This window comes from Strongylocentrotus purpuratus, unplaced genomic scaffold (genome assembly GCF_000002235.5).
Source record: "Strongylocentrotus purpuratus isolate Spur 01 unplaced genomic scaffold, Spur_5.0 spur5_scaffold_14, whole genome shotgun sequence".
Taxonomy (NCBI): Eukaryota; Metazoa; Echinodermata; class Echinoidea; order Camarodonta; family Strongylocentrotidae; genus Strongylocentrotus; species Strongylocentrotus purpuratus.
The window spans coordinates 37,592,489-37,616,978 of record NW_022145599.1 but is presented as its reverse complement, the minus strand read 5'-3'; the positions used below and the strand labels follow the sequence as shown (position 1 = coordinate 37,616,978).

The following is a 24,490-nucleotide window of genomic DNA, read 5'->3' as shown; positions in this document are numbered from 1 at the left end:
TTATGCTATGGATACAAGCACGTACCTTCTTGCTATCCTGGCTGCCAGTGTGGATGACATACACAAGACCAACGTGATCAGGAGACCCAGGACTATGCCACTTACTAGCAGGAAACCAACACCAGCTCTAATAACACAAAACAAAACACAAGAATTAATAGCCTGAGATAATGGTTGTTCATCATTGATTCATTGCAAGAAAAAGGCAGTTGCTATTAAACACTGCTTTCCTTCTTCAAAATATTTCATTTATGTAGTATTCATTTATAAGCCAAACTGTTATATCTTAATGTGCCAGTATCATATATGAGACAAACTTTCAACGAACTAGGTTGTGTTTCATTCCACTTTGCTCTACAAGACAGTGCATTATGTGTTATTTGATTAATGCTTTGAGCATGAAATGATCTTTCAGCATATATATATGGAGGTAGCATTTTTTAAATAAATTTTATTAAGCAATTTAACAACAAAATAAAAGAACATGTGGGGCAAAATATAAAGTCATTATAATTGAAGATTAAACTCATAGTAAGTACGAAACACATTACACTTTTTTGGTTTCATTTACAATGGAATTCCTACACGAATGTGAAGAGATGCAAGCATTGTTCACATTTAGTTAGAAAATAGAAATATACAAAACTCCCACACATATCAAGATTTAAGGAGATATTGAGAATGAGAGAACTATTAGTTGAGGTTCATTGAAGCATAGTTGAACTCACATTGTATGATAACATATGCCATTTAGAGCAGTGATGTAATCTTTGTGAATGCCTGTACAGTCTACTAACGCTGTCACATGTTGTGTATACTCAGACACATCAGCCAAAGCAACTCCAACAGCATCAACGTACGTCTGACAAGAAAAAATACAAGAATCATTACGTCATTAACAAATTCTCCTTAAAATTAAGACCAATATAGTAATTCATTTCGAAACACAGAAAATAATATGTTGCTCTGTTCTTTTGTATGCACACTGAAATTTGTTGCACATTAGTTACAGGATGACATTGTGAGGGCTCTGTAATCTTTATCTAATAACAGCTGCCAATTAACTCTGAAAAGAAACATGGAACTACCGAGCAAGCAATAAAATAAACAAGGCATTCCATTAAGAGTCAAGACTATGTCCAGGCCACATAACATAAAAATCTTTCTTAACTGTGAGTTAAATACTGACATACTAAAACGAGGGGTTCTGTAAGCAATCTAGTCGGAGAATTGAATTAATTGGCTTCCAATCTGGGTAATATTAAATACAAATCACAGGATTGTCCCTAATTAGTGCTTAACCATTAACATAATTTCTTTCATGAGGTTGGCAGTGGCCTGAGTGTCTATTAGTCTTACACAGGGCTTTCCTTCCAAGTAAAGTGACAAGTATACGGTAGTGATGGTTATAACACCATCCTTGTAGTAAGTATAGTGATGGTTATAACATGGTTATAACACCATCCTTATCCTTATAGTAAGTAAATTTTTAATTTAAAAAAAAAAAAAAATTATGCCCACGGCTAACGTAAAGTGACCTTACCCCCCCCCCCCCCAACGAAAAAAAATGTCAAATTTTTTAAATTTTGAGACAAAAAAAAAAAAAAGTGTCCGCTTACCTCCCCCCCCCCCCCCCCCCCCCCCCCCCCCCCCCCCCCCCCCCCCCCCCCCCCCCCCCCCCCCCCCCCCCCCCCCTGAGCGACTTTTCCGCTAGCGCGATTTTCAAATTTTCGGGAGCAAAATATTTTGGGCCAGATTTTAAAACCCCCCCCCCCTTGAAAAAACCTGCGTACGCCCCTGGTGATGGTTATAACACCATCCTTATAGTAGGGGAGTATAGTACATTGTAGTAGAAGTATAGCGATGGTTATAACACCATCCTTATAGTAGGGAAGTATAGTACATTGTAGTAGAAGTATAGCGATGGTTATAACACCATCCTTATAGTTGGTTGAACATTGTAGTAGAAGTATAGCATGACATACCTGTGAAGATGGGGCGTATTCTCTCACCATGCCCTCCAAAGAGAAAACAGATTTATGAGCCGAAGCCAGATAATTGTTTGCTTCAGTGATTGCCTGAAAAATATAAAAATATTGTATTTTACATTGAATATCATCCTACAGCACGCACTTTCAGAAATTGAAAACTACAGGTAGAATCTCTAGAACTCACTTTACAGTATCAATCAAATGTGAATTGAGATGTAATACACCCATTATGAAAAACAAACAACCAAAATAAACAACACTTCATATAAGGCAATTCAATACTCAATAAACAAGAAATATCAATCCATGTTTGTCAAGATGGGGGGGGGGGGGGGGGGGGGGGGAGGTTGCTTTACCACATCTAAGTACATCCTATCAGGATTGATAAATAACATTGTGACTTTTCTTTTTCTATAAATCTGTGTGCTACGTCGACTCAATTGACATACATTTATTATACCACATTAAGTTTCAGTTTCATTTTGTGTAATGAAGTAATGAAAGTAATTGTTCGTCATAACAATGTTTTAGGGATTCATCTTTTACAACATTGAATCATACACCTTGTTATTGTATAGTATATATCTAGAAGTTCATTTTTAGTTCTGGCAATGATCAAAAATTAATTTTGATAATCAAACCAAAGTTTTATTGACCATTAAAGGCTAAAAATAAATGATATCTTCCTACATTTGTGATAGAAAATGTCTGATTTCTGGATAATGAGTAGAGAAATTAGTTATTCGTGCCATGTGTATACACCTTGTGGCATCAAATGTAAACTATTCTTTGAACAATTATATTCCAAGCAAGTTTAATCTACTATCCATATATTTGTTTTCTATTTTAAAGGTTCAAGCAACCCATCCACTTCATAATAACCAATTAAGAATCAACTTTAACCAACTTTCTCTTAATGCAAGTGCAATATTATTCCCAGATTTTAAGATTGGTTTTAAGATTGGTACATTATTAAAGTAGAATGTGAATGAAATACCCTTTCCTAACTGCACTGATTTTCATCGGATGCATCCGGACGCATCCGATGAAACGGCCAGTTAGAAAGCAACAGAGGAGAAAAAGGCGATTAAATAGCCAATGAAAAGAAGAGAAATAGGCGATTAAATTCTCATTCTATCGGTGTGACACCGATGAAACGGCCAGTTAGAAAGTGTCCGGAAGAAAAAGGCGATAAAAACAGCGATTAAAATGGTCAAAGGTCGCAGTATACGCGCGCTTTATCGTAACCAGCTGTGTTTGTTGACTTATGGTTGAACATGCTGCATGCTAGCTAGATGGAGCGCGGGCTTAATAATTACACAATAATTCTTCACTTCCGACAAGGGCTCGCCACAGCGAGTGAATTTCACCGGCAGTTAGAAAGCGTCAGGGGGAAAACTGCGGTTTAACCTTTGTTTACATAATACAATACAATACAATACAATGAACATTTAGGGCGCCATTCCCATAAGGCTCAGAGCGCTAACATCAAATAATATTATTGGTCTTTACTACATGTAGTAATTAAAAGGCTACAATTAGATATTCCATATAAAATATTAAATTCAATTGATTAAATTAAATAATTAAACATAAGGAAAATTCAATCTGTATTTTCATCGGTGTGACTCCGATAGAAGCCAGTTAGAAAGCAGTATAAGACACCTCTTTTGTTGAACAACAGGTCAGATACCAATCACTTAAAAATAATCATGTATGTGGTGTAAAGCATCCAAACCTATCTTTAAAACAAATATACCGACAAAATGTATGTGGCATTCTATAGGTTTGACAGCATTAAATCATACCTATGGAAACCAAATGTGTTTGGGTTCCATGCAGGCCCTATTCAATGAGCATGTACAGGTGCATTTAACTAATCTAATACTCACAAATCACTTTTATGTTATTTGAGAATGTATTTGAACTTGCTATGTATTATTACAGAAGAAGGAGTTGAAGTTTCTATTATGAGGGCAGTACAGCAACATGGAACCCCTGACATACAGAGAAAAATATTTGTTATGGAATGGTCCCCTTTATCATTCGTGGGAAGTTACCCAATGCCAACACAATGTGGTACTTATTAACAAACAATAGCAGGATATGCTACTTTCCTCTTCCTTTTCTAAACATGCAATCAAAATCCCCTGACATTTTATCCATGAAATGTTACTGTTTATCCTATTACCGGTATTCATCATCTCTATTCATGTGACTAATGACATGCCATTCCAAGTTGCCTATTTCACTTGATCAAACAAGGTGTCAGATTGGACTTCACTCCAGATGGAGTGCTTATTTAAACCTGATTTCTGATATATCCAAAAGAAAGAAGTGATATAAATCTATTCATCCATTTCTCATATTTATCCAAACTATATCAAATGATATCTAGCATCCGGTTCAAGATACTATTATTAGCTAATGAATGATTTAATGGACTAGCTCCCTCCTATCTAAATGAATTACTCACTGCTTATAGACCAACAAGAGATCTTTGATCATGAAGAATGAAAGTTTGTTTATTGTTCCTCACATTCTGTCCCAGTCTTATGGATGGAATAGCATCTCCAACTCTCTTACAAACAATAGATAAGTTTAAGTCTGCCAATAAAACACACTTATTCCTGATGTTAAACATATAAAAGGGACTCAGTAACCCATTTGCTTTTATTATCTGTTTTCTTCTCAAGCACATCGGAAGTCAGAGATATACTTACAAGTGTTATTCTGTTTATGCACTAAAGGATGGTTTCTTATTACTATCATTATCATCCACATACACCTGTACATGTAAGTGCTTTGTTTACAAACCTTCTCAATTAAAGACTGTTTATTGCAAGAGGAGCATAAACTCTTTACACACTATGGATCAAAACCACTGACTGTCTGTCACACTGAGTATATGGTACATGTATACATTGTACTTGTGACAAAAGTTGACTGTGGTCGTCCACTATTTGTTCCATTAATGTATCAGAGCATGTAAACATTTAATATGTCCTCATTTACATATTCCCTTTTTACTACTTGATAGATTACTTCATATGTCCTCCATCTATAATCAGCTAGGTCATTTTAGTTTCTAATGCATTGTGTCTCATGATAACATACATAGATCTACTTCCTCATTTCACTTTGCTTGTATTAGAGTTGTTCATTCCCTTTCCAAGGTAACCTCTTTATTCATCATATTGCATTCTTTCAAGATAAACTTGAACGTTTTCTTTAAATTATGACAAAAATTTGTCTAAATTGTAAGGGTCATCTACAAAACTAAATAAATGAAATGCAAGGAAGAATATTCCTCTCCAAAATTTAAATATGGGTGTATGTTTTCTTTTTTCAACAAAGTGTATTAACAAATTGCACTTGAAAAAAAAAAGGATATAAAAGAGGCAAATATCTTGTAATATGTTGTCAATCAAAATCTTGACACATCTTCTTTTGAGACACCCTGAACAACTCACATATATCTATATAATTAAATATACTGTTAAATCTTCCTTGTACAAACTTACCAAGCTAAAGGGATTTAGACTGCTGTCTGTGCACTGAATGTAGTATTCAAGAACATCTAAAGAAAAGAAAGAAACATAAAGATACAAATCATTTGTGCATACCAATATCACTAGTATTTATTATAACTTTAATAGTTCCAGGTTTAGGCTCTGACTCTAAAGAGAGTAGGGTTAGTCTTGTGATTTATGGAAGGTAACCGTTCTATCTCTTCATTGCCCAAGTTATTTTGTCACTAGAAATAAACAAACAAACAACATGTACACATTAAAATCAATTTATCATGTTATTACTGGATCCACTTCATTGCAGAATGAAAGTGATAAGTACAGAATGAAAAGCTTGCCACTCCATGAGAGCTAACAGCTTTTGAGCATTTGTATTGATAATCATCTCATTCAAAGTACATCCAATTAAATGATCCAATAATGCCACTGCTGAGCACTCCTCCCAACTTGTTCATATCCAATCTCACTAATGATTCATAACTCGGAGAGAAAACAAGAGGTTTGACATTTTAGCTGCAATACACACTGGCAATTATGTTCTGAATTAAATATTGATACATCTAAATGTTGTGGTCTTGATTTATGAAAAAGTGAAGTACAATCAAATATTCAGACCATTAATTAAAAAAACAACATTCAAGAAATCATAAAATTTACTCCAAATCAATTTGTCAACTTAATAAGAAATCTCAGTTTGATATTGAGTTTTGAGTTATCAATAACCAAAGTATGACAACTAGTATCTTTGCTCTGTATAGCTGAAAAAAGTTCAAGTTCTGGTTCAATAAACTAAGCAAGATAATAAATTCCAAAGTGCTGTTTTGTCTATACAAGCTGACAAAATACAACAAAATCTATCAAAACAAGAGAGAGAAAAACAAAGCTGAAAATGTTTTTCTAAGCTACAAGCATATCCAAACAATTAGTACTGAAAAAGATTGAATACTGAGTTCAGGCTCGGTCTAATAATGCAACATTAGACAGAATGAAAGTTACTTTGCTGAACGTAGCTTAAACCTAACATATAATTCCACTTGAAGAATGGGTGTAATTGTCAAGTACAATCTGTTCCCCCATGATCAATACAAAGAACTGACTTTCATTTCATACTAGATACCATTGCATATGAACTAGTAATGAAAGCAGGCCTGTCATGAAAGAGCTTTACTCTATCACATCCCATGGCCGTTTGTCATTCATATGCAAATCAGTATCACATGTTTTTGTAAGGGCTTTCATTCTACAATAGATACTCTATTGTTAACCACAATAATAGACACTACAGGTATGACTCAGATACCATTAAGTTAAGATGCAGGTGAATATAACACAGATAATAAACTTATATGATGACATTATATGAAATAGGGTATTTGTTGGATAGGAGTCTATTGGCTGAGAAGTTATCATGTGACTTATATCAAGTATACACTTCATGTTTAGTATCATATCGTGTTGCGTATCACTTTTTTCAGGAAGCACAAGTAATACTTGTCATAAGCAATATCCAATATAAATGAAATTCTTATAAGTAAATACAGGTGTGTCAAATAGTCTACTCACAAGCTACCTTGTTTGTTGATTGAGGGTGCATTTAAACTTCTCTGCAATTTCTCTTTATAGAAGTAATATTTGAAGCCAATATATATAGCATAGCAACATGGAACCAGTAACATACAGAACAAAATATTTCCTGGTAATTGATACAAACTGCATACCTTACATTATGTTAATAGAGGGTACCTCTATTAATAAAACATATTTGATAAATAAGAATTACCATTCATATTTTACAGAAAATTGCATAATTGAATACAAACTTGATTTTTCGTTTTGATGTGAAAATTAACTGCTGTGAGATGATTTTTAGCAATTATCTATTAAACACTATCTGAGTGTCAATACTTCTTTAATCTGTTACTTTGTGTTAGCTTTTGATTCCATGTCAAATACCAAGAATATGAAATAACTGTTTTCCAGATCAATGTTTTATGAGCGCATCTTACCTTGAGATATTTCAGATTTCTTACTGGTTTCAGTCATGATATACTGACTAGGATCGACACACAGATCACCAAGCCCCTGCAATTAATCAACAAGAATCAATGCAATATTTAACAAATTACATATACACATCAAGAACTCATATGAAATGTGCATGCTTTTTTCATTGCCATTGTTTCATTTTGTAAAAGAAACAAAATCAAAGGAAATTAAAAATAAATTAAACACTCTTCTTGCAGACACTGCAATTTTCACCACCTACATGTATCTGTCTAATCCTTCTCTTAAAGTTTTAACATTTGGATCCAGGCTAGGGACATCTCAGACTCTGTAGGACATCATGGGAAACTATCAAACTGATTTGGCTTAATGTTTGATTTTCAATACTGGGAGTATGGTAAGAGGGAAGGTTTGGGTAATAATTTAATTTGAACACTTTTACAAAAACTGATTGAGCATAAGACTCTCGACAGTGTGAAAGTACTTACCACTTCAATGAAGAGTTCTGCTCCAACTAAACACCAGATCATCAAGATACACACGATACATAAGATACTGGACCTGTAACAAACAAATTATTGAATTGAAGTCTGATATCACACACAGAGAAAACACTGGTTCCAAATTCCATGCATATCACATATTCAGCATATTCTGAACTTAAACTTTGTTCTCAATCTGTCTACAAAAATTCTTAGTTGCAATTTCAAATATAAAGCCACTCTGTTACCGTTTAGAGCTTTTTAATTATGCCTGTAATGTTACTGCTTTGTAAAGGACAGAAAAACATTAAGAATCTATAACATACAATTTACGCTAATTTCTTGAATTGAGTGCCATTTAATTTTACTTGATCTAATAACAAAAACATAGACAGAATTACAGCATTTTGAGATTGTGGAAGGACCCTATACAAACTTGACATCGCATAGGGACATGCTATCCTGTAATGTGTTATGCGCTATAAAAGAACTGAGTATTATTATTATTATTATTATTATTATTATTATCTAGTTCCTCTCAGTTAAAAGACCAATGCTCCAATCATTGCAATACTATTTTATCAATGGGAACTTATTAACTTCAGTAACTTAAATTTTAAAAAATGCTTTGTATATTTGCAACAAAGAACTATATCTTTCCGAGTTGAGCTTCACAAGAAACCTGTTAGATTTACTCACAAGACTAGGAGATATCTTGATGCCTTTGATGCAGCCAGTAGGATGAAGAGACAGGTCACGACCTGGAAGGTCAGAATCAGGGTCATTCCCATCCACCTGTAAGATACAATTGTCTCTTTTATTCTAATTCAATTCATTTCCTTGCATACAAATACAAATCTACATGAATGACTTACAATGTGTAAAATAAATCAGGTGGTACATATACAGTAGTTCAAATTCTAGTTGACATTTATTGTATTTATTTATAAAAAGCATATTTACGAAACTTATAAGATTAGATCACAAAATAATAGTGTATGAATGAGGAGACAGCTTTAATATAAAGGCAAGATCCTTATTGGTGCTGCCACCAAAAAAAGAACAAAATCAGTATGGACCATGCAAAAGACCATAGTGTTCTAAATTTGAATTGGTCATAGTAAGGAATAACACAACCCTAAAATGACATACATACACTGTACGTGTGTATAAAACTGAGATTACAAACCTGAAGTAGTCATAATATTTGATATTACTGATGAGTTGACTACTATCCAATCCACTCAGAGAGATCTTCTCACTGATTTCCGTCAGGTTAGCTGCTGCCATCTCAGATGCTTGCGTCAATGAGGCAGTCATCTCAAGCATTATACCTAGAGCTGTCGTATTGCTCACGTTCTTCCGTAACTCACTTTCCAGCGATGCCACCTCAGATGGAATAATGCTCCCAAGATCATCTTCAATCTTATTGATCTGATGAACAATAATTCGAAATCATAACAAATATATTTTTAGATAACATAATTAAACAACATATTACATATTAATTGTTTGCATAATGATGTCTTTTTTAACACAAAGAAATGAATAATTATCTTGAGCAACCCTTTAACAGCTAGATGAATAGTATCATCAAGACCTTCTTGGTATCATGCAGCATCAGTCACATTTACCGGTATACACTGACCTGTGCATTCTTATAAATCTTTAAATACTGCCCATCAATTGCATCAACCATCAGCTTCATTTAACAAGGGTTGGTGGAATAAACAAAATAAATAGATAAATAAAACAAATCTGTTACGTACATATATGTAAGAGATGGATACTTTACGACTTTAAGAAATACTAGAAGATGTAACTGCGTCACCAATATGCCTCTGCCTACAGGGAATGTCCATTGATCAATTATTCTATGATCTTAAACATCTGATCTCAAGAAAACTCTTTTTCATTCAATGCACATTACAGCAGTGCCATTAAAACAATGATCATCATTTTGATGCAGGTACAGGTAACTTCATAAAGTTCTATTAATGCTTCTACAGTATTCTACAACCAAGGGATAGGGAAGATGTTCTTACCTTGTAATCCACATTGGTAACAGTGTCATTTATCCCATTGGCTGAGTTGATGAAATGATGGATTCCAATAGCAGTCGTCTCATTGCCATAGTAACCAACTCCGAGAAGCCCTCTGTATAAAAACAAGAAGATTGGACAGATAAATGCATTAAAATCAATAACACACTAAAGTATTCTAACATGTTAATGTGATATGTCAGGACATAATGTACAATGTACTGATATAAATCAGGTTTTTTCATCCTTAACTGTCAAATGATCAGAAGATGAACATTTAGAAGCTTTTTCATATCTTTAACCAGTCTGTAGCGGCATGAAACCAAAATAGTACAAAAAGTCTGAAGTTGAAGAATATCAGGCCAAATGGGAAATATTCATGAATTAGTTTCACCAAAAAAGGTATAATTATTGTCTATTGTTCAGCAGATACACAATCTGCCTTAATTACTGCTAGCATCAGGAAGGAAGAAGAAAGTTTCACTTTCAAGGAGTTGTTCATACCGTTTGGATCAAAAAACTACTGAAAGTTGTGGAAACCCAGAGGTCAGACTTAAAATATTGTTTTATACATGTATTATCAGTCTTCACACTTTGAAGTTTGTAATATATACTTAAGCTCAAAAGGGATAAAAGTTTCAAGAATTAAACCCTATTGATATATTGTGTCTGTAAATACCCAAATGCATACACACTGACAAACACGAGAGGAAGGTCGTAAAAACCTAGTGAAGGAAATGACTTGGTCCTCCATATTTAGCACACTGTAATTTTCTGTCTTTACTTTTTTCCCCTCGAGAAAGAAAGTACACCGCAAACATGAGTGAACCAATCACATGAAAAACAATTTGTTTTGTACATCTGTATACAGCAACAACATATAAAATCAAGTTCAACCTAAAAATACTTAACATTCTATGGGCTTACAGATAAGGAGTCTGAAGAAAATAGAGAATGACATGATTAAACTCCTTGCTCACAACCTGAGACAGACAGACTTGGGTTCCATGAACTTCCATCACTTCCGTGTGGGTTTCTTTCTATGCAAGAGCAAACTGGTGCATCAAGCAATTATATACAAGTCATTTTTGGTTAATAACAGAGTGTTTTCAAACTGGCAATATATCTTTATAGAAATTATATTTGAAGCTCACATTTTGAATATATAGTATAGCAACATTGATCCCCTAACATACAGAACAAAATACTTAGTGATTTGTAAACTTACATGTAAATGTATGTACATGTATGGTAAATACCCCCCCCCCCCCACCTTAAACAAAAGGGGGGGGGACACTTAATTCACTCCCAAGAAAGAGCTTGTGATTTTATACACTAAATATATATAGTATAGTCAAAGTAACAAAGTTCATTCTTTTCGCTGTTTCATTATTTAAAAAGCAACACAAACAGTAGTTGCTAGCTTATTCTCAAATTCCAAATTTAGTACTTTCAGTTTCAGTTTGAGTTTTACTTTCCAAGATCTAATGTTGAATCACTCTTTCCAAATGTATACACATATTTCATACATGTACATGTATAATTGTAGATAACTGTAGAAACAGAATCAAATCTGACATCAAGCTCCAAAATTAACATGATGGGTCTGAGTTCAGAAGACTATGGGGTACAGCCTGGGAATCTTTTGTTGCTATGGCAATAAAAGGGCAAAGTGTTCAAGGTTGCTTTATTTTTGTACCTAAAATGACAAAAGACATTTTGCTGAGAAAAGCAGAGCCTCAAGGGAGAGCTAAAGAAACAGGCTAGACCAAACAGTGAGATATTAAAGGGAACAGTCACCAGTCACTTAAAGCATTTCACTCTATATTAACTGTCTCTGGGGTTCAATGCTGCTGTACATGTAGGCATACTATTCAAAGCATACATGTAAGCTTCAAACAGATGAATAATGCAGGTTTAAATACATAAAAGTAGAGGGAACTGGTGAGAAGGTGCTCTCATTCAAAATTGCAAAGAAATGCTGCAAACAGAACAGAACTGACTTGGGTTCCATGCATGGGTTTATTTTTTTACATACATGTACTATGTTACCCTTTATTTTTTTTCATATTTGTTAGACATGGTTGCACACCAACTTTTTTTCTCAGAGGGTTCTCGACTGGGGTTTATTTTAGAGTCTGTATGTATGGGCACTTTGTGTACTTGTACATTCATGGGAGTCTGGAGTTGGAATTGAAATTGAAGGGCCTATTTGCATTGGACCCCTATTAAATATTATCGCCCAAGACTGCTGAGTATTGGGTAAAGTCTTATGGGTTGATATTTACACTATACTCTGTATAACCCCTATAAATTAGCACTTGAGGTGACTGGTCTCCTATTAAAAACAGGCTGTAACTTAGCTGAGCCTGAGTGAAGAAAAAAGAGACACTTTACTGTGTTATAATTATGTTTGTGGACCTTCAAGATGATGGTATTCAGGTAGCAAGGTGCCCAACTATCATCAAACGGTAGTATTCTGCCTGAAACCACCCATTTCTAAATTTTTAGAGATTAGGCAAAGCAAGCGAGAAAAAACACACTTCTATAAAATGTTATTTCCTTATCAAATACACAAGCTGATATTTGGGCATCTTGTGGTTTCTGATACTTTGTTGTCATGAAGTTCACTTACAACCTCTTGCGTCACCCCTTGTGACCTTGCAGCATCCTGGTTGAAAAAACGCTTTATTATGTGACTGAAAGTGTTTACTTTGTTGTCTTTCATGCATCATTCTGAACTCCCTCTCGAGTCATAGCAATGGCATGCATCTATGCATGACAATGAGATTCATCAAGTCCACATCAACTCTGGTAATTGATGAGGCCAATGCGAGCGGGCAGTCAACCATAAACACTACTAATTAATAACTTCATGGCTTGAACATGTATGACTCACACAAGCTGAGAACAAAGAAAGACATTACACAAACTACATGTACATGTACACAGATGGCTAATAGACTACGTACAGTGTCATTAAGTGATAGCGTTTTCTGAATATACTGTATGCTAATTGCTTTGATAGGCTTTACTGCAGAGAATGCTTGCATGATGACTTGATGTGTGTCAATATAATGCTTGCATGCTGTGTATGGATTGTTATGCTTACAAGCCTTGCATGCCTTGCATGCTGTGTGTGTCAATATGGGATTGGTGTTTGACAGGGAGTCCTCTTCCCACGCCTTGCATCATTCAAGCTGAACTAGACATTCAAAGGGGAAACCCCCATACCGCTCTAATCTCATAAAGCCCCTGATAATCATCCATATCATACATGTACATCATTTGACAGGACTGGCAACCACAAGCATAATGCAATATTTTCCTTCATGAAATTTTACAGATACCGTATATATGTACATGTATCCATTTTTTTTTTTTGGGGGGGGGGGGGAGGAGATGGCTTTAAAAAAAAGAATCCTGCTTTGAAAATAATAATAATAATAATATGGATTTATAATTCATATAGCGCTTAATATGGAAAACCGTCTCTAACCGCCTAAGCGCTTTACTGATAATATTACCCCGGTCATCAGATACATTCACGCACAATGTGCACCATCTCCACCCCATGAGGAGTATTCCTACAATATAGTCACCGTGTGGGCATCTACAGGCAATAACTAACACAAATGCTTTTGTCATCCTACCGGGTCCTCATTTCTCTCTTGGGCATTGAGTGGCACATGTAAAATGCCTTGCCAAAGGACATTAGTGCAGTGTCGGGATCGATCCAAGACCTTTGAATTTTAAGTCAAGTGCTTAAATCACTCGACTACGACACTTCTACAATAGGATAAATAGTTATTACCAATAGCTCACAAATCTATGAACAGTATCCGCAAAACTGCTGTAATGTTTACAGCTTTAGTGTCTGAGAATCTGACAATTTGCCAAAAAGCACATTGCATTACTATTTTTCTTTTTTCCAAACACTATGATAACTTTCACCAGTTCAGTTTGATATGCTGTCTTGAGACTGTCTTGAGACTGTAATGAACCTAGTCTGTTAGCCATGAATCATTTCCTACTGTTTAACAAACCATGTCCATGGTTTTGATTCTACATGTAACTCAGACATGGATATAGGACTGCTGCAGGGCAAACCTCTTTGATCAAACATGTATCTCTAAAATCTAAATAAAATAGCCTTTAAAGACCTTGCATTAATTTTTGTTTTAATTTCTTCTGTTCTCCTTTTCCAGGGATCTTTTGCTAATCTTATGTCCATTGCACTTCTCAATTTTCTTCAGTTTTTTCCTATTCTCCCTAACTATTAATTTTCATATTTATATCCAAATCATGATTTTCTGTTCCTCCGCTAACTTTGTTTTCCTTCTCTTGTTGTTGTTATTCTTTTCTTCCTCCTGTTGTTTCTCCTATGAGCTCCTGTGACTATCATCATAGTTCACTTATTCTTCAATTCTATCATACCGTATTTGCCGGCAAACATGTAATGTATGACTATGTACTGTGTGTGATGCAGATACACATCACTTTCTTTTACTAAAAGGGAAATCAAACCTTAAAAGCAGACTACTACTAGAGAAGCAAGCAGAAATCAGAAAAGTAGGCGGGTGCAAGTTTGAATGAAATAGGACAAAAAGTGAAAAAGTTGTAATTAGGCCTTGTAATTACCATACACGAACCTCATTGCCAATTCAAGATTCACACTCATTTAGTCATCTCATATTTAAAACAATTCTAATTCTTCTTGTTATTTGTCTGATTTGTTTCAAACATTCACCATTCTGTTTATCTTATTTTTCTGCTTTCATACAAATGAACTTATTATAAAGTGGGATTGCCCCGCCTTCAAAAGACTACATGTAATTCCAATGAAAAACTAATAACTTCTTCCTCAAAATTTCTCATTCAATGCTATTAAATACCCATGTCTTCATGATTTCATGTTACTGACAAAAACATTTATCGGGCAAATCTGAGCCCTTGGAAACTATGGAAAATGTCAAATTACAACATTATATAATGAATTTGATTGGCAACAAATCATTGCTAGAACCTGTTTTCTGTATGTTATCTAGATTTTAATACAAAATAAGGAACTTGTAAGAATTCCAAAAAACTAATGACTGGAATCGTTATAAAGAGACTAGAAGACATGTTGTGTTAATTAAACCCTGGCTGGCCAGTCTCTTCATTCCTAGCCCTTTCTACATGATAGAGCAAAGTGTAACCGAGTATAAAAGTACATTTATGTGATGGCAGTCGATCAGGCCGGGCCTCCATGCATGATGGCAACGTTGATACTCCATGCATTGAAGTGAAATGAGTGAGGGTCGTAAAGTAAAGTGACAGGTGATATTAAGCCGCTGATAGCTGCTCATAGCTGATAAACTGGTAATCTCATAGGAGAGAGAGAGTTCACAGCCTCTCCTAATCATCAGGCTGTCTTCATTCAACACAGATTCTTCGCATATATGCCGCCATCTTCTGGATCATGCCGCTCAAACGCTCAACTTCTATCCCTACTCTATGCTAAATAATACTAGGCTCTACAGTATACATGGATTCACTGTCAGGCAGTCAATCTTCAATTATCACTCCAATTAGAGACAGAGCTCTAGTCTTCCATATCTGATCATTCAGAACAAATTATACCAGTTTTACTTTCAGATTGCACATCTATAAGAAATTTTTAAAAGAATACATCTGTATGCTGACAAGGTTTGCCAATTTATTCTGTAGATTAAGATGCTGTTTTATGAATAAGCCACTAAAATTTTTCATGAAAATCAACTCACTACACTTTACCAAGATCATGACCAAGAAATTAATTTTCTGTACATTGATTGACATGTACTTGGCCAGATGCAGTTCATACCACCAATTTTTGTTTAGAAGTGAGTCTACTACAGACTACAGTACAGGTACACGTACTGATACATGTATTTAACTTTGGCAATAGCTGTTTAAAAATAAGTCCAAAATGTGATGAATAGAGAGATGTTGGTATGGAATTACATGTAAATTGTTGATTGCAGGGGCTTTCATATCACAATTCTTGAAAATGAACAGTGATTACGGTACTAAAGTTAACTTATTTATAAGTTATTGTCTTCAAATTTTCAGGAGTATTTTTTTAAAAATCATTCTAAACAAATGTATGCATTTAACTCAATACTTCTACATTGTGTGTAAGATCATGGCAAATAAATAATATTATTGTTATTGTTATTCACAATGGGTTAATGTCAATTGCTATGGATATGAAGTAAAAAAAGCATATTTATAAATAATTTAAAAAGCAGTGGTAATAAAATGGTTTCTACTCAAATACTGTAACTCACAGATATCACAACTAAGGGGAGTATTTCAAAGAAGTCACAATTTATACATTCTTCCTTTCTCATCACAGATCTTTTCTACTATTTGTCCAAAGTTTGAGCGTCGGGTACGTTGTCATTCTTAGGCCTTTTGTCAAAATTTATGAAAATTTTACTACAGCCCTCAATGTCCATTACAGACAAGCTTCAAGTAAAGACTGCTTAATGAGTATCCCTTTATCACGACTTGCTTGCATGTGAATTCAGGGTTGAAAGTGACACAGAGAGAGTGAGAGAGAGGGGGAGAGAGAGGGGGGTAACCATGGACCTTACTGTACATGTAAAATGGGTAGACCAAGGAGTAAAATCTCCTTGAGTAGACAGACAGAGAGAGGGAGAGAGAGAGAGAGGAGGGCAGCTTAGCTTAGACGGACTTACTCACTTTCCTGTTGGCTCAATCTATAATTATGACCTCAGCTATGCTTCTTTATTCTACAGTCTACACTGACTGTACACCAGTCTAATTCCACAACTGTATGTGTACACTGTACATAGAACTCAAATCTCCATCCATATATACCCTGGCTTTAAAACCACAAATGAATAGATATTTGGATATCAAACTGGTTCAATACCTATTCCAAGCACACATCTACTAGAGGCCACATTACATTGATTGTCAAGTGGATTTAGCACCATACAACTCTTACGTATTATTATTATTATACTTGTACATGTACAGGTGTATGCTCATTTATCCCTACAAATTATACATCGGTGTACACCTGTATCTTGCAGAAGTTTGTCTCACATTAAAACAGTTACAGTATACACCATACAGGTGCACTGTACAGGTGCAATGTACGTACATGTAGGCCATCAATATCTAGAGCGTATGACAACAACGCGTGTTATTCTTATTGAGGCCACGGTCAATAATCTGCAGTAAATACAGTGGAAATATGCCATATGGACATCAAACAATAAGAGGCTACAGATAGTGATGGAGGGCTTTCCATGCTTATGCACCATGTAAATCAATACATTAATATCAGCATCATGATTGCATGCATTCCATGTACATGTCCAGTAAGCGTCAAGCTTGTGTGATGTGATGCATTGCAACAGATACTGTATGTAGTAAACCAGTGCAAGTGTGGGAGGGTTTGGATAAAATGAGTTTTAAGTTTTTGTAATAATTTTTACCTAAGTATGATACCAGACTTTCTACTTTACACTTTGGTTTGGTTTGTTCTATTTTTTTTTTTAAATTGATGATGATGATGATTATGATGATGATGATAAATCAATAAAGATATGATGATAATAATAATAATAATAATAATAATAATAATAATAATAATAATAATAATAATAATAATAATAATAACAATATTGTTATTGTAATAATGATAATTATAATGATGATAGCCACAATAACAAATGGCACATAGCACCTGGAGCTTCTAAACCTTGAGGCAATTACGACCAAAGCCATACCGAGTAGCTTTATTTCATTATGAAAATCAAATTTATCTATTCATATTGAATAGGCTACAAGTACCAGCTATCTATGTACATTGTTTTGTACATACTGTACATATACTGTACATTTATGAGATCCAATATCCACTGCTGATATCAATGACGGCATCATCCATATTACAATAATTCATTTTATTTTCTATTATTGTCAAATTATTGTCAAAACGCATGATCGTAATTAATAGTAAGGTCGGGCTTATCAAATTGTAAATTGAGATGAAGAAAAACTTGATTGAAAACATGCTTTCAATAAATGTTAATGATATGTTAATGATATGTTAATGATCATGAACATCTATCATCTATTCTCAGAATATAATTCGCATCATGCATCTCTACGCCTCTACCAGTGAAATGATGCACATAGCAGCAGGCTGGATATCATCTACACTGAATCCATTCCATACTGCATGGTAATTTAATATCACCCATTCTGTGAATTACAGACCTGTGTGTGGATAGTGTATGTCTGAGAAGCCCAAATATCTGAGAATGCATGTACAGGTACCTGCGCAATTCCGCACGAAACAAGCCGCAAACCGACGATCTATACTAATGCTAGAGTACATGTGTAGATGGACGTTGTACATGTATGTATTATTAATGCATGAAAATGTTCATAAAACACAAAATATCATATTTCATGTCATTTGCATACAATGGATGAATATGAAAACATGTACATTTCAAACATACAAGCAGATGTAGATGTATGGCAATTTTGTGTTTGCATTAATATCAAAATGACATTGCTGTCTTTATTTTAGCAGAAAAGAATGAAATAATTATCTTTCAGAGATTTTGGAGATGCTTACTATTTTCTTGGAAACTGGACTTGCTGATTTTCTTTTTTGATTGTCTGCTTTACATGTACATACAATGTACAATGTACATGGACAAATACATGTGGTGTTTGTTTTCAAGAATGGGGATCAAGCATTTCCATTTATTTCTATCTCTGATAAATCCTGATCATTGTGATCAGCTACATGTATGTATGATCACCCTTGAATGCTGTCTCCCTGCTTCCATCCCCCTTAATTTGTATTTTTCAAGTCACCATGGATCCTATTTCTGCTCATTTACATGACAAGCTGTAGTGTATGTACAAAATGAAATCATCTTTTCATCTCCATGTCTAGAAGAGATATATCGACTCTTCACTTGACCTTTGACCTTCTGTCAGTCCCTGATATTCCAAGTATTTTTCTCAAGAATCACTTTCTACCAAGATGGCAGACCAGCTGAAGTTCTCAGGTGGTATTCTGAAAATTATGTTAACTATTGTATGTTAGTTTAAAAAAGATTTTAATTGTCATTTTAAGTAACAAATCTACAAGACATGTATCTTTTGTTAATTTTGACACAAAGCTAGAAGCATAGGCTTACAGTTTAGAGAGACATCGGCGCAAGATGGCCCCTGGTTCATAGTGGTCAATAGGCCAAATGTGTTTCACACATGATCCGATGCTGCCCAAGTCAAATGCCCCAAAAATTTGTATTTTCTGATGACATACTGAAAGTTCACGCCAAGTTCAATAGCAATCAGTGAAACAAGACAGGCCTATAAAATAGATATAAATGTCTGGTATGAGGAATAATAAAACTGACATTTGTTGACCTTCCCCATTCTGACCCCATACACGGATGATATTCCAAGTCACTGGATTGAGGTGGTTAGATTTATCACAATTTTAGCATACCGGTAGTAGGTCCATGATTTTAGTCACAACTTAGCCAAACTTTTAAAAGGCTTTCTTAGGTTTGTCATTATTTCCAATGTCAAAATACAGAGATTTAAGATCTAAAAGGAAACAGATCTTCCTATAAAAAATATGTTGGAAAATGGAAATCAATGTAAAATTCAAAATGATATATGGTAAGGACTGCTTTCAGCTATTCTGTCCTGTTTGCTAATTTGCAGTGAGATGACCAAACTGTGACTGCATCAACATACAATGTACATACTACCTGTACATAAAACCTCTACCCACTATGCCGTACAAACCCCTTCACAGTTTTTGTGAAGGAAGTCAGTGGAACTGGACATCCTCTCAGTGGGACAACCATTGACTGGTACAAGAGACAAGCTGAAGCATTTGGTCAAGAATGGAGTCACTGGACATGCCTCAAACATGGGTCAAGTAACAGACAGCAACATACCATGGACATACATTTACCATATACAACTGTATGTTAATGTATGAACAAGCCAAAGTTTGTGTATCTAATGAATGCAATGTTATTGAAGATCAAATCTGAAGTGCAAATGTTTGTTTACTCACTGCACTTAGAAAATCAAAGGAGAAAAAAGGGAATGGGCTTACGAGCACGTACATTTTACCTGTTTAGACTGAAATTGGATCAGCACTTGAGCCAGCCACCAGAATAAGGGCGCGTTCATGCTTGATTTTGAAGGCAGAATGAGCGATTTGTAACGCTCATCGTAAACGCTCATCGTAATCGCAGTTCCACGGTGCACTGTTCATGCTCACTTCTTCAGGCAATTCTCCTTGGGTGGCCTTCAGCTGGATTCGTAAACCTGTGTGCACATGCTACGTAGACCCACTACAGGTCAGTGCGTTGACCCCATTTAAACGCGTTTACAAATTGTAAACGCATCTTTTTGTGAGTTTACGATCGGCGATCGTGATCGCCGTTTTTTGGTGATTCTACAAAAGTGAGCATGAACGCAATCGTGTTTTAAACTAAACGCGTAACAGATGCCTGATTCTGGCCGTCAAAATCAAGCATGAACGCACCCTTAAACAGGTCACTTTGACAGGTTCAAGAGCCTCAATACAGTCAGATACAATTGTAAAAAGGAGGATTCTCAGCCGATCTAGATATGACGTGAAGACCTACAAACTGATATGAATGCACAGGTGATACTTACAGGCAAACAAATGATGCTATGATGAGGAATCTCTGCGGACAATTGACCGATAGTCTAGCCCGACTAGGATCCAATGACCGTCGTCTCTTACAGCACAAACAACAGCTGAAGAAAAGTGAGAGGACCAGAGTCAGGAGAAGCCATAGGATTGGTACAGCGGCCCAGAAGATCAGAGACTGTCAGGAGAACAAGGAAATTATTAACTTTATCATACACTGAACAAGAAAAAAAGGAAACTAATTTGTAGCTGAGAGACTTTAGATCATAAAATGACATAAATTCTTCTTGTGATATTTCAAACATTTTTTACTCATCTCTTCTCTTATTCATACACATGTACACTGTAGTTTAGGTTTTTCAGGAAGGGGACTAGACAGGCAGTGTTTCACCAAACCATCATACATGCACATGTACTGTAAGTACAAGTTCACTGAAATTCTGACAACCTATTTAAATGCGTTTACTATATTCAACATGTGATTCGATGGGATGTCCATGAACTTGTACTGCATTGATATAAAGCTCTTTTTTTTTTCAATTTTGTTGTTTTAGAACAGTAAAAAAAAATTAAAACCATTTCATTTTCTTGTCCAGAATTATGGTTAGTCTATTAACAGTTGGTATTACTCAGGATCAATCTTACAATTTAGAATTCAAAAAATAAAATATATTATGATCAACTTTTATTTTTCCTAATATTGTAATTTACTTCTCCTATCTTTATAAAACTACATGATATTGTGCACAGCAGCCAGCAAGGATCCAACACTTGCCTGAGATTGCTTGTATGCATACATGTACAATGTATGAACACATCTAATAGTAAACAAGTCTAGTGTCACATACAGTTCAATCACTTCAATGATTTGTCAACCAGAACAGTTGATGAGGCGTGTCTATAAAATTACAACATTCATCAAGTTTTGTCATTATGTACATACATGTAGTACATCATCTAAAGTACCGTTATTAGGAGCCAGTATTTCAATTTCATTTATTTCCACAGATTCATAAAAGACAATGTAAGTTACAATCAAATATAAAAGTATTACAACAAAAGATGAACCTGCAGAGGGGGTGATCAAAAACCACAGAGGTTTATCGGGGATCATCCCCTGCTTAAAATTACAATATAAAAATACAATAGTTTTTTTTTAATTAAACAATAACACATACATGTACAAAAACAGATATTACATGCAAATCTATGCGTGGGGTGAGTAGTAGTGGGTTGGTGGTACCAAGAAATACAATATAAAGAGGAAACTAGAAATGCAATCGTGTCGGAACGATGTGCGTGCAATGACGCCGTGTTTCTACGAAAGAGCTTCTCTCGGACTATCCAGAGCAATTTGCACGAAGTCTGTAGCTTCTGTGATATTGGAGATAGGTAGGGCGAAAGAAAGGCATCAACAGTGACCTTCATGGGATGGTAGTGACTATGCCTACGAAGTTTGAAAGAAATTGGGATAGGGGAAAGAACCTAGAAAGGGCTCGCAAGCACTGCGTGCACAAACCAATGGGATTTGGTGCATGTTTGACATTGCAATCAAGTTCGTTCTGGGGGCCAAAAGCGTGAACCCGATATGCCCCATAGACAATGCGTGTAATGAATGGGCGGAAAACGTGCAGGATCTGTATTATGGCCGGAGTTAAATTGTTTTTTCTCTCTCTCTTTACGTCTCTTTATGGGCCGTATTTGGTATCATTAGAAAGAGAATTTCATGGTTGTTATTGTAAACCACTCTCTTTTTTTTCTATGATAATCATATCGAAACACGTGATGTAAAATAGATGTATAGGACAAAATGGCGTCTTAAATGGCCCCCTTGACCAATTTCAAAAATCCGGCCAAGAGGTGCCCTGCGTATTGGAACTCGGCATGTCACTGCAAATTTTCAAGGAAAAAAAAGGACGTTTAAGGGGCGAAAAGCAGTCTGAAAAAATGACGTCATAGCCGAAACGTGTTAGGTTCGGGCGGAAACTCGGCGGAATTCGTGTAGTGATCTTTCTTCAAACGCGATTTACTCACAATTTTCTGTGTGAACATATATAATACTTGGTATCATCCGAAAGGGCACTTCATTGCGGTCAGTCTGACACCATTGTTAAGTGCGCGCAATGTATTGCGCGCATTGAACGCGCTATTACGTAATCCATAGTAAACTCATCATTTTTGGCGATAACTTTGCGCTGACATATTCGAATTTTACCAAACTTGGTAAACAGTTATCACGTATATGGATACATATGTCTGCAAAGTTTCATTGATGTAGGTATAACGATCGCCATTTTAGAGCAAGTTGAAGTTATTTCTCAATTTTCTTGAAAATGGCGAATTTGGAGGGCAATTTTCTCAAATTTGGTCAGTGATAGGGTATATAATTTTGTATATGGCTGGAAAGGGCATATCTTCAAGTATCTAAATCCAAAAAAGGGTACGGGTTTGCCAAGCCATTATGGAGATACGGCCACAGAGAGAAAGCCAATTCCCAGAACTTTAGAGGGCGCTATTTATGTTGTGCATAGCCATTGGAGCGTGAAATTTAGCATGGCTATGTGCAATTATGAGATAAAGATACTGTGAGATTTAAATACAAAACGGAATTTATATGAGAAAGTTATGGCAGTTTTAGATTATTTAGGGGTCCATTTTTCAAGAACTTGAGAGGTTTTTGACGGAGTCGGTTTTAGATTTGAATTTCGAGTATCAAGATGGCATTTTGAAGGTCAAGTCATTTGTCGCAGATGAAAGAACATCTCTTAGACTATCTAGAGGAATTTGTTAGAAGTTTGTAGGATGAAGGATAGTGGAGATAGGAAGGAAGATATAAAGGCCTTAAAATGGACCAGAAACGAACAAAATGGCGCCTGGACGGTCATGCATGAGTGATTTCCAAAATCGAAGAATGTAGTGACCTTGATGAGATGTTAGAGACTATGCCTATGAAATTTGAAAGGAAAAGGACATGAGGAAAGCACCTAACTAGGAATCACAAACACTACGTGCAAAACGAATGCGATTTCCTGACGATAAGGATAAGGATAAGGAAAAGGAAAAGGAGAATATTAATGGGGCAGAATGTGAACGAAAACAAGGCAATGACGAAGGTCGTCATTGCAATGAATGATATACAGGAAAGAAATATTGAGAACAATAGAAAGAAACACCGTACAAACTATATCTTAAGAGTTGGATACGAGATCAAATATTGTTTCAACTTTGACTTGAAAGAATAAAGTGATGAGCAGCTGACAATACCATTGGGAAGTAAATTCCATAGTGATGGTCCACTAAAATAAATGTTCCTTTGAAGAAAAGTTGTTTTAACAGAGGGCAAATGAAATTTATTTGAACTTCTTGTTTCATAAGAGTGAATTTCAGCATTAACAATGAACATCTCATTAAAAATACATGGTAGCTGATTTTTCTTGAAAAGAAACATAAATTGAGCAAGTTGCATATAATATAGAGATTTCACATTCAAAATATTCAGGCGTTTATACAAGGGTGCAGTATGTGCAAGAGGGGGGTTAACCCATATCATTCAAAGTTAACAACCTTCTGGCTCCAAACAGATAACGTGTCAATGTTATTTATGACTCATATGATGCAAACAATGACTTCCATCCTGGTTGGTTGAATGGATGCCATCGGGTGGGTAGGTGGGAATTCCCAATTACATGTTAATATTGACTCACTTTTTCCT

At 35.3% G+C, this 24,490-nt stretch overlaps 1 protein-coding gene across 6 annotated transcripts in view; it reads right to left on the bottom strand.

Moving 5' to 3' along the window:
- The window catches only part of LOC585805 (protein tweety homolog 1-B), a 45,901-nt gene that overhangs the window by 14,009 nt on the left and 7,402 nt on the right, over positions 1-24,490 (bottom strand). For all 6 annotated transcript variants that reach the window (XM_011666602.2, XM_011666603.2, XM_011666599.2 and 3 more), the window contains exons 2-11: positions 20,781-20,956; positions 10,053-10,164; positions 9,197-9,441; positions 8,707-8,802; positions 8,014-8,086; positions 7,528-7,603; positions 5,516-5,571; positions 1,986-2,078; positions 729-862; positions 26-127 (exon numbers count right to left, since the gene is read on the bottom strand). In XM_011666602.2, coding sequence (XP_011664904.2) covers positions 26-127; positions 729-862; positions 1,986-2,078; positions 5,516-5,571; positions 7,528-7,603; positions 8,014-8,086; positions 8,707-8,802; positions 9,197-9,441; positions 10,053-10,164; positions 20,781-20,956 — 1,163 coding nt within the window. The remainder of the gene's footprint in view (positions 1-25; positions 128-728; positions 863-1,985; positions 2,079-5,515; positions 5,572-7,527; positions 7,604-8,013; positions 8,087-8,706; positions 8,803-9,196; positions 9,442-10,052; positions 10,165-20,780; positions 20,957-24,490) is intronic.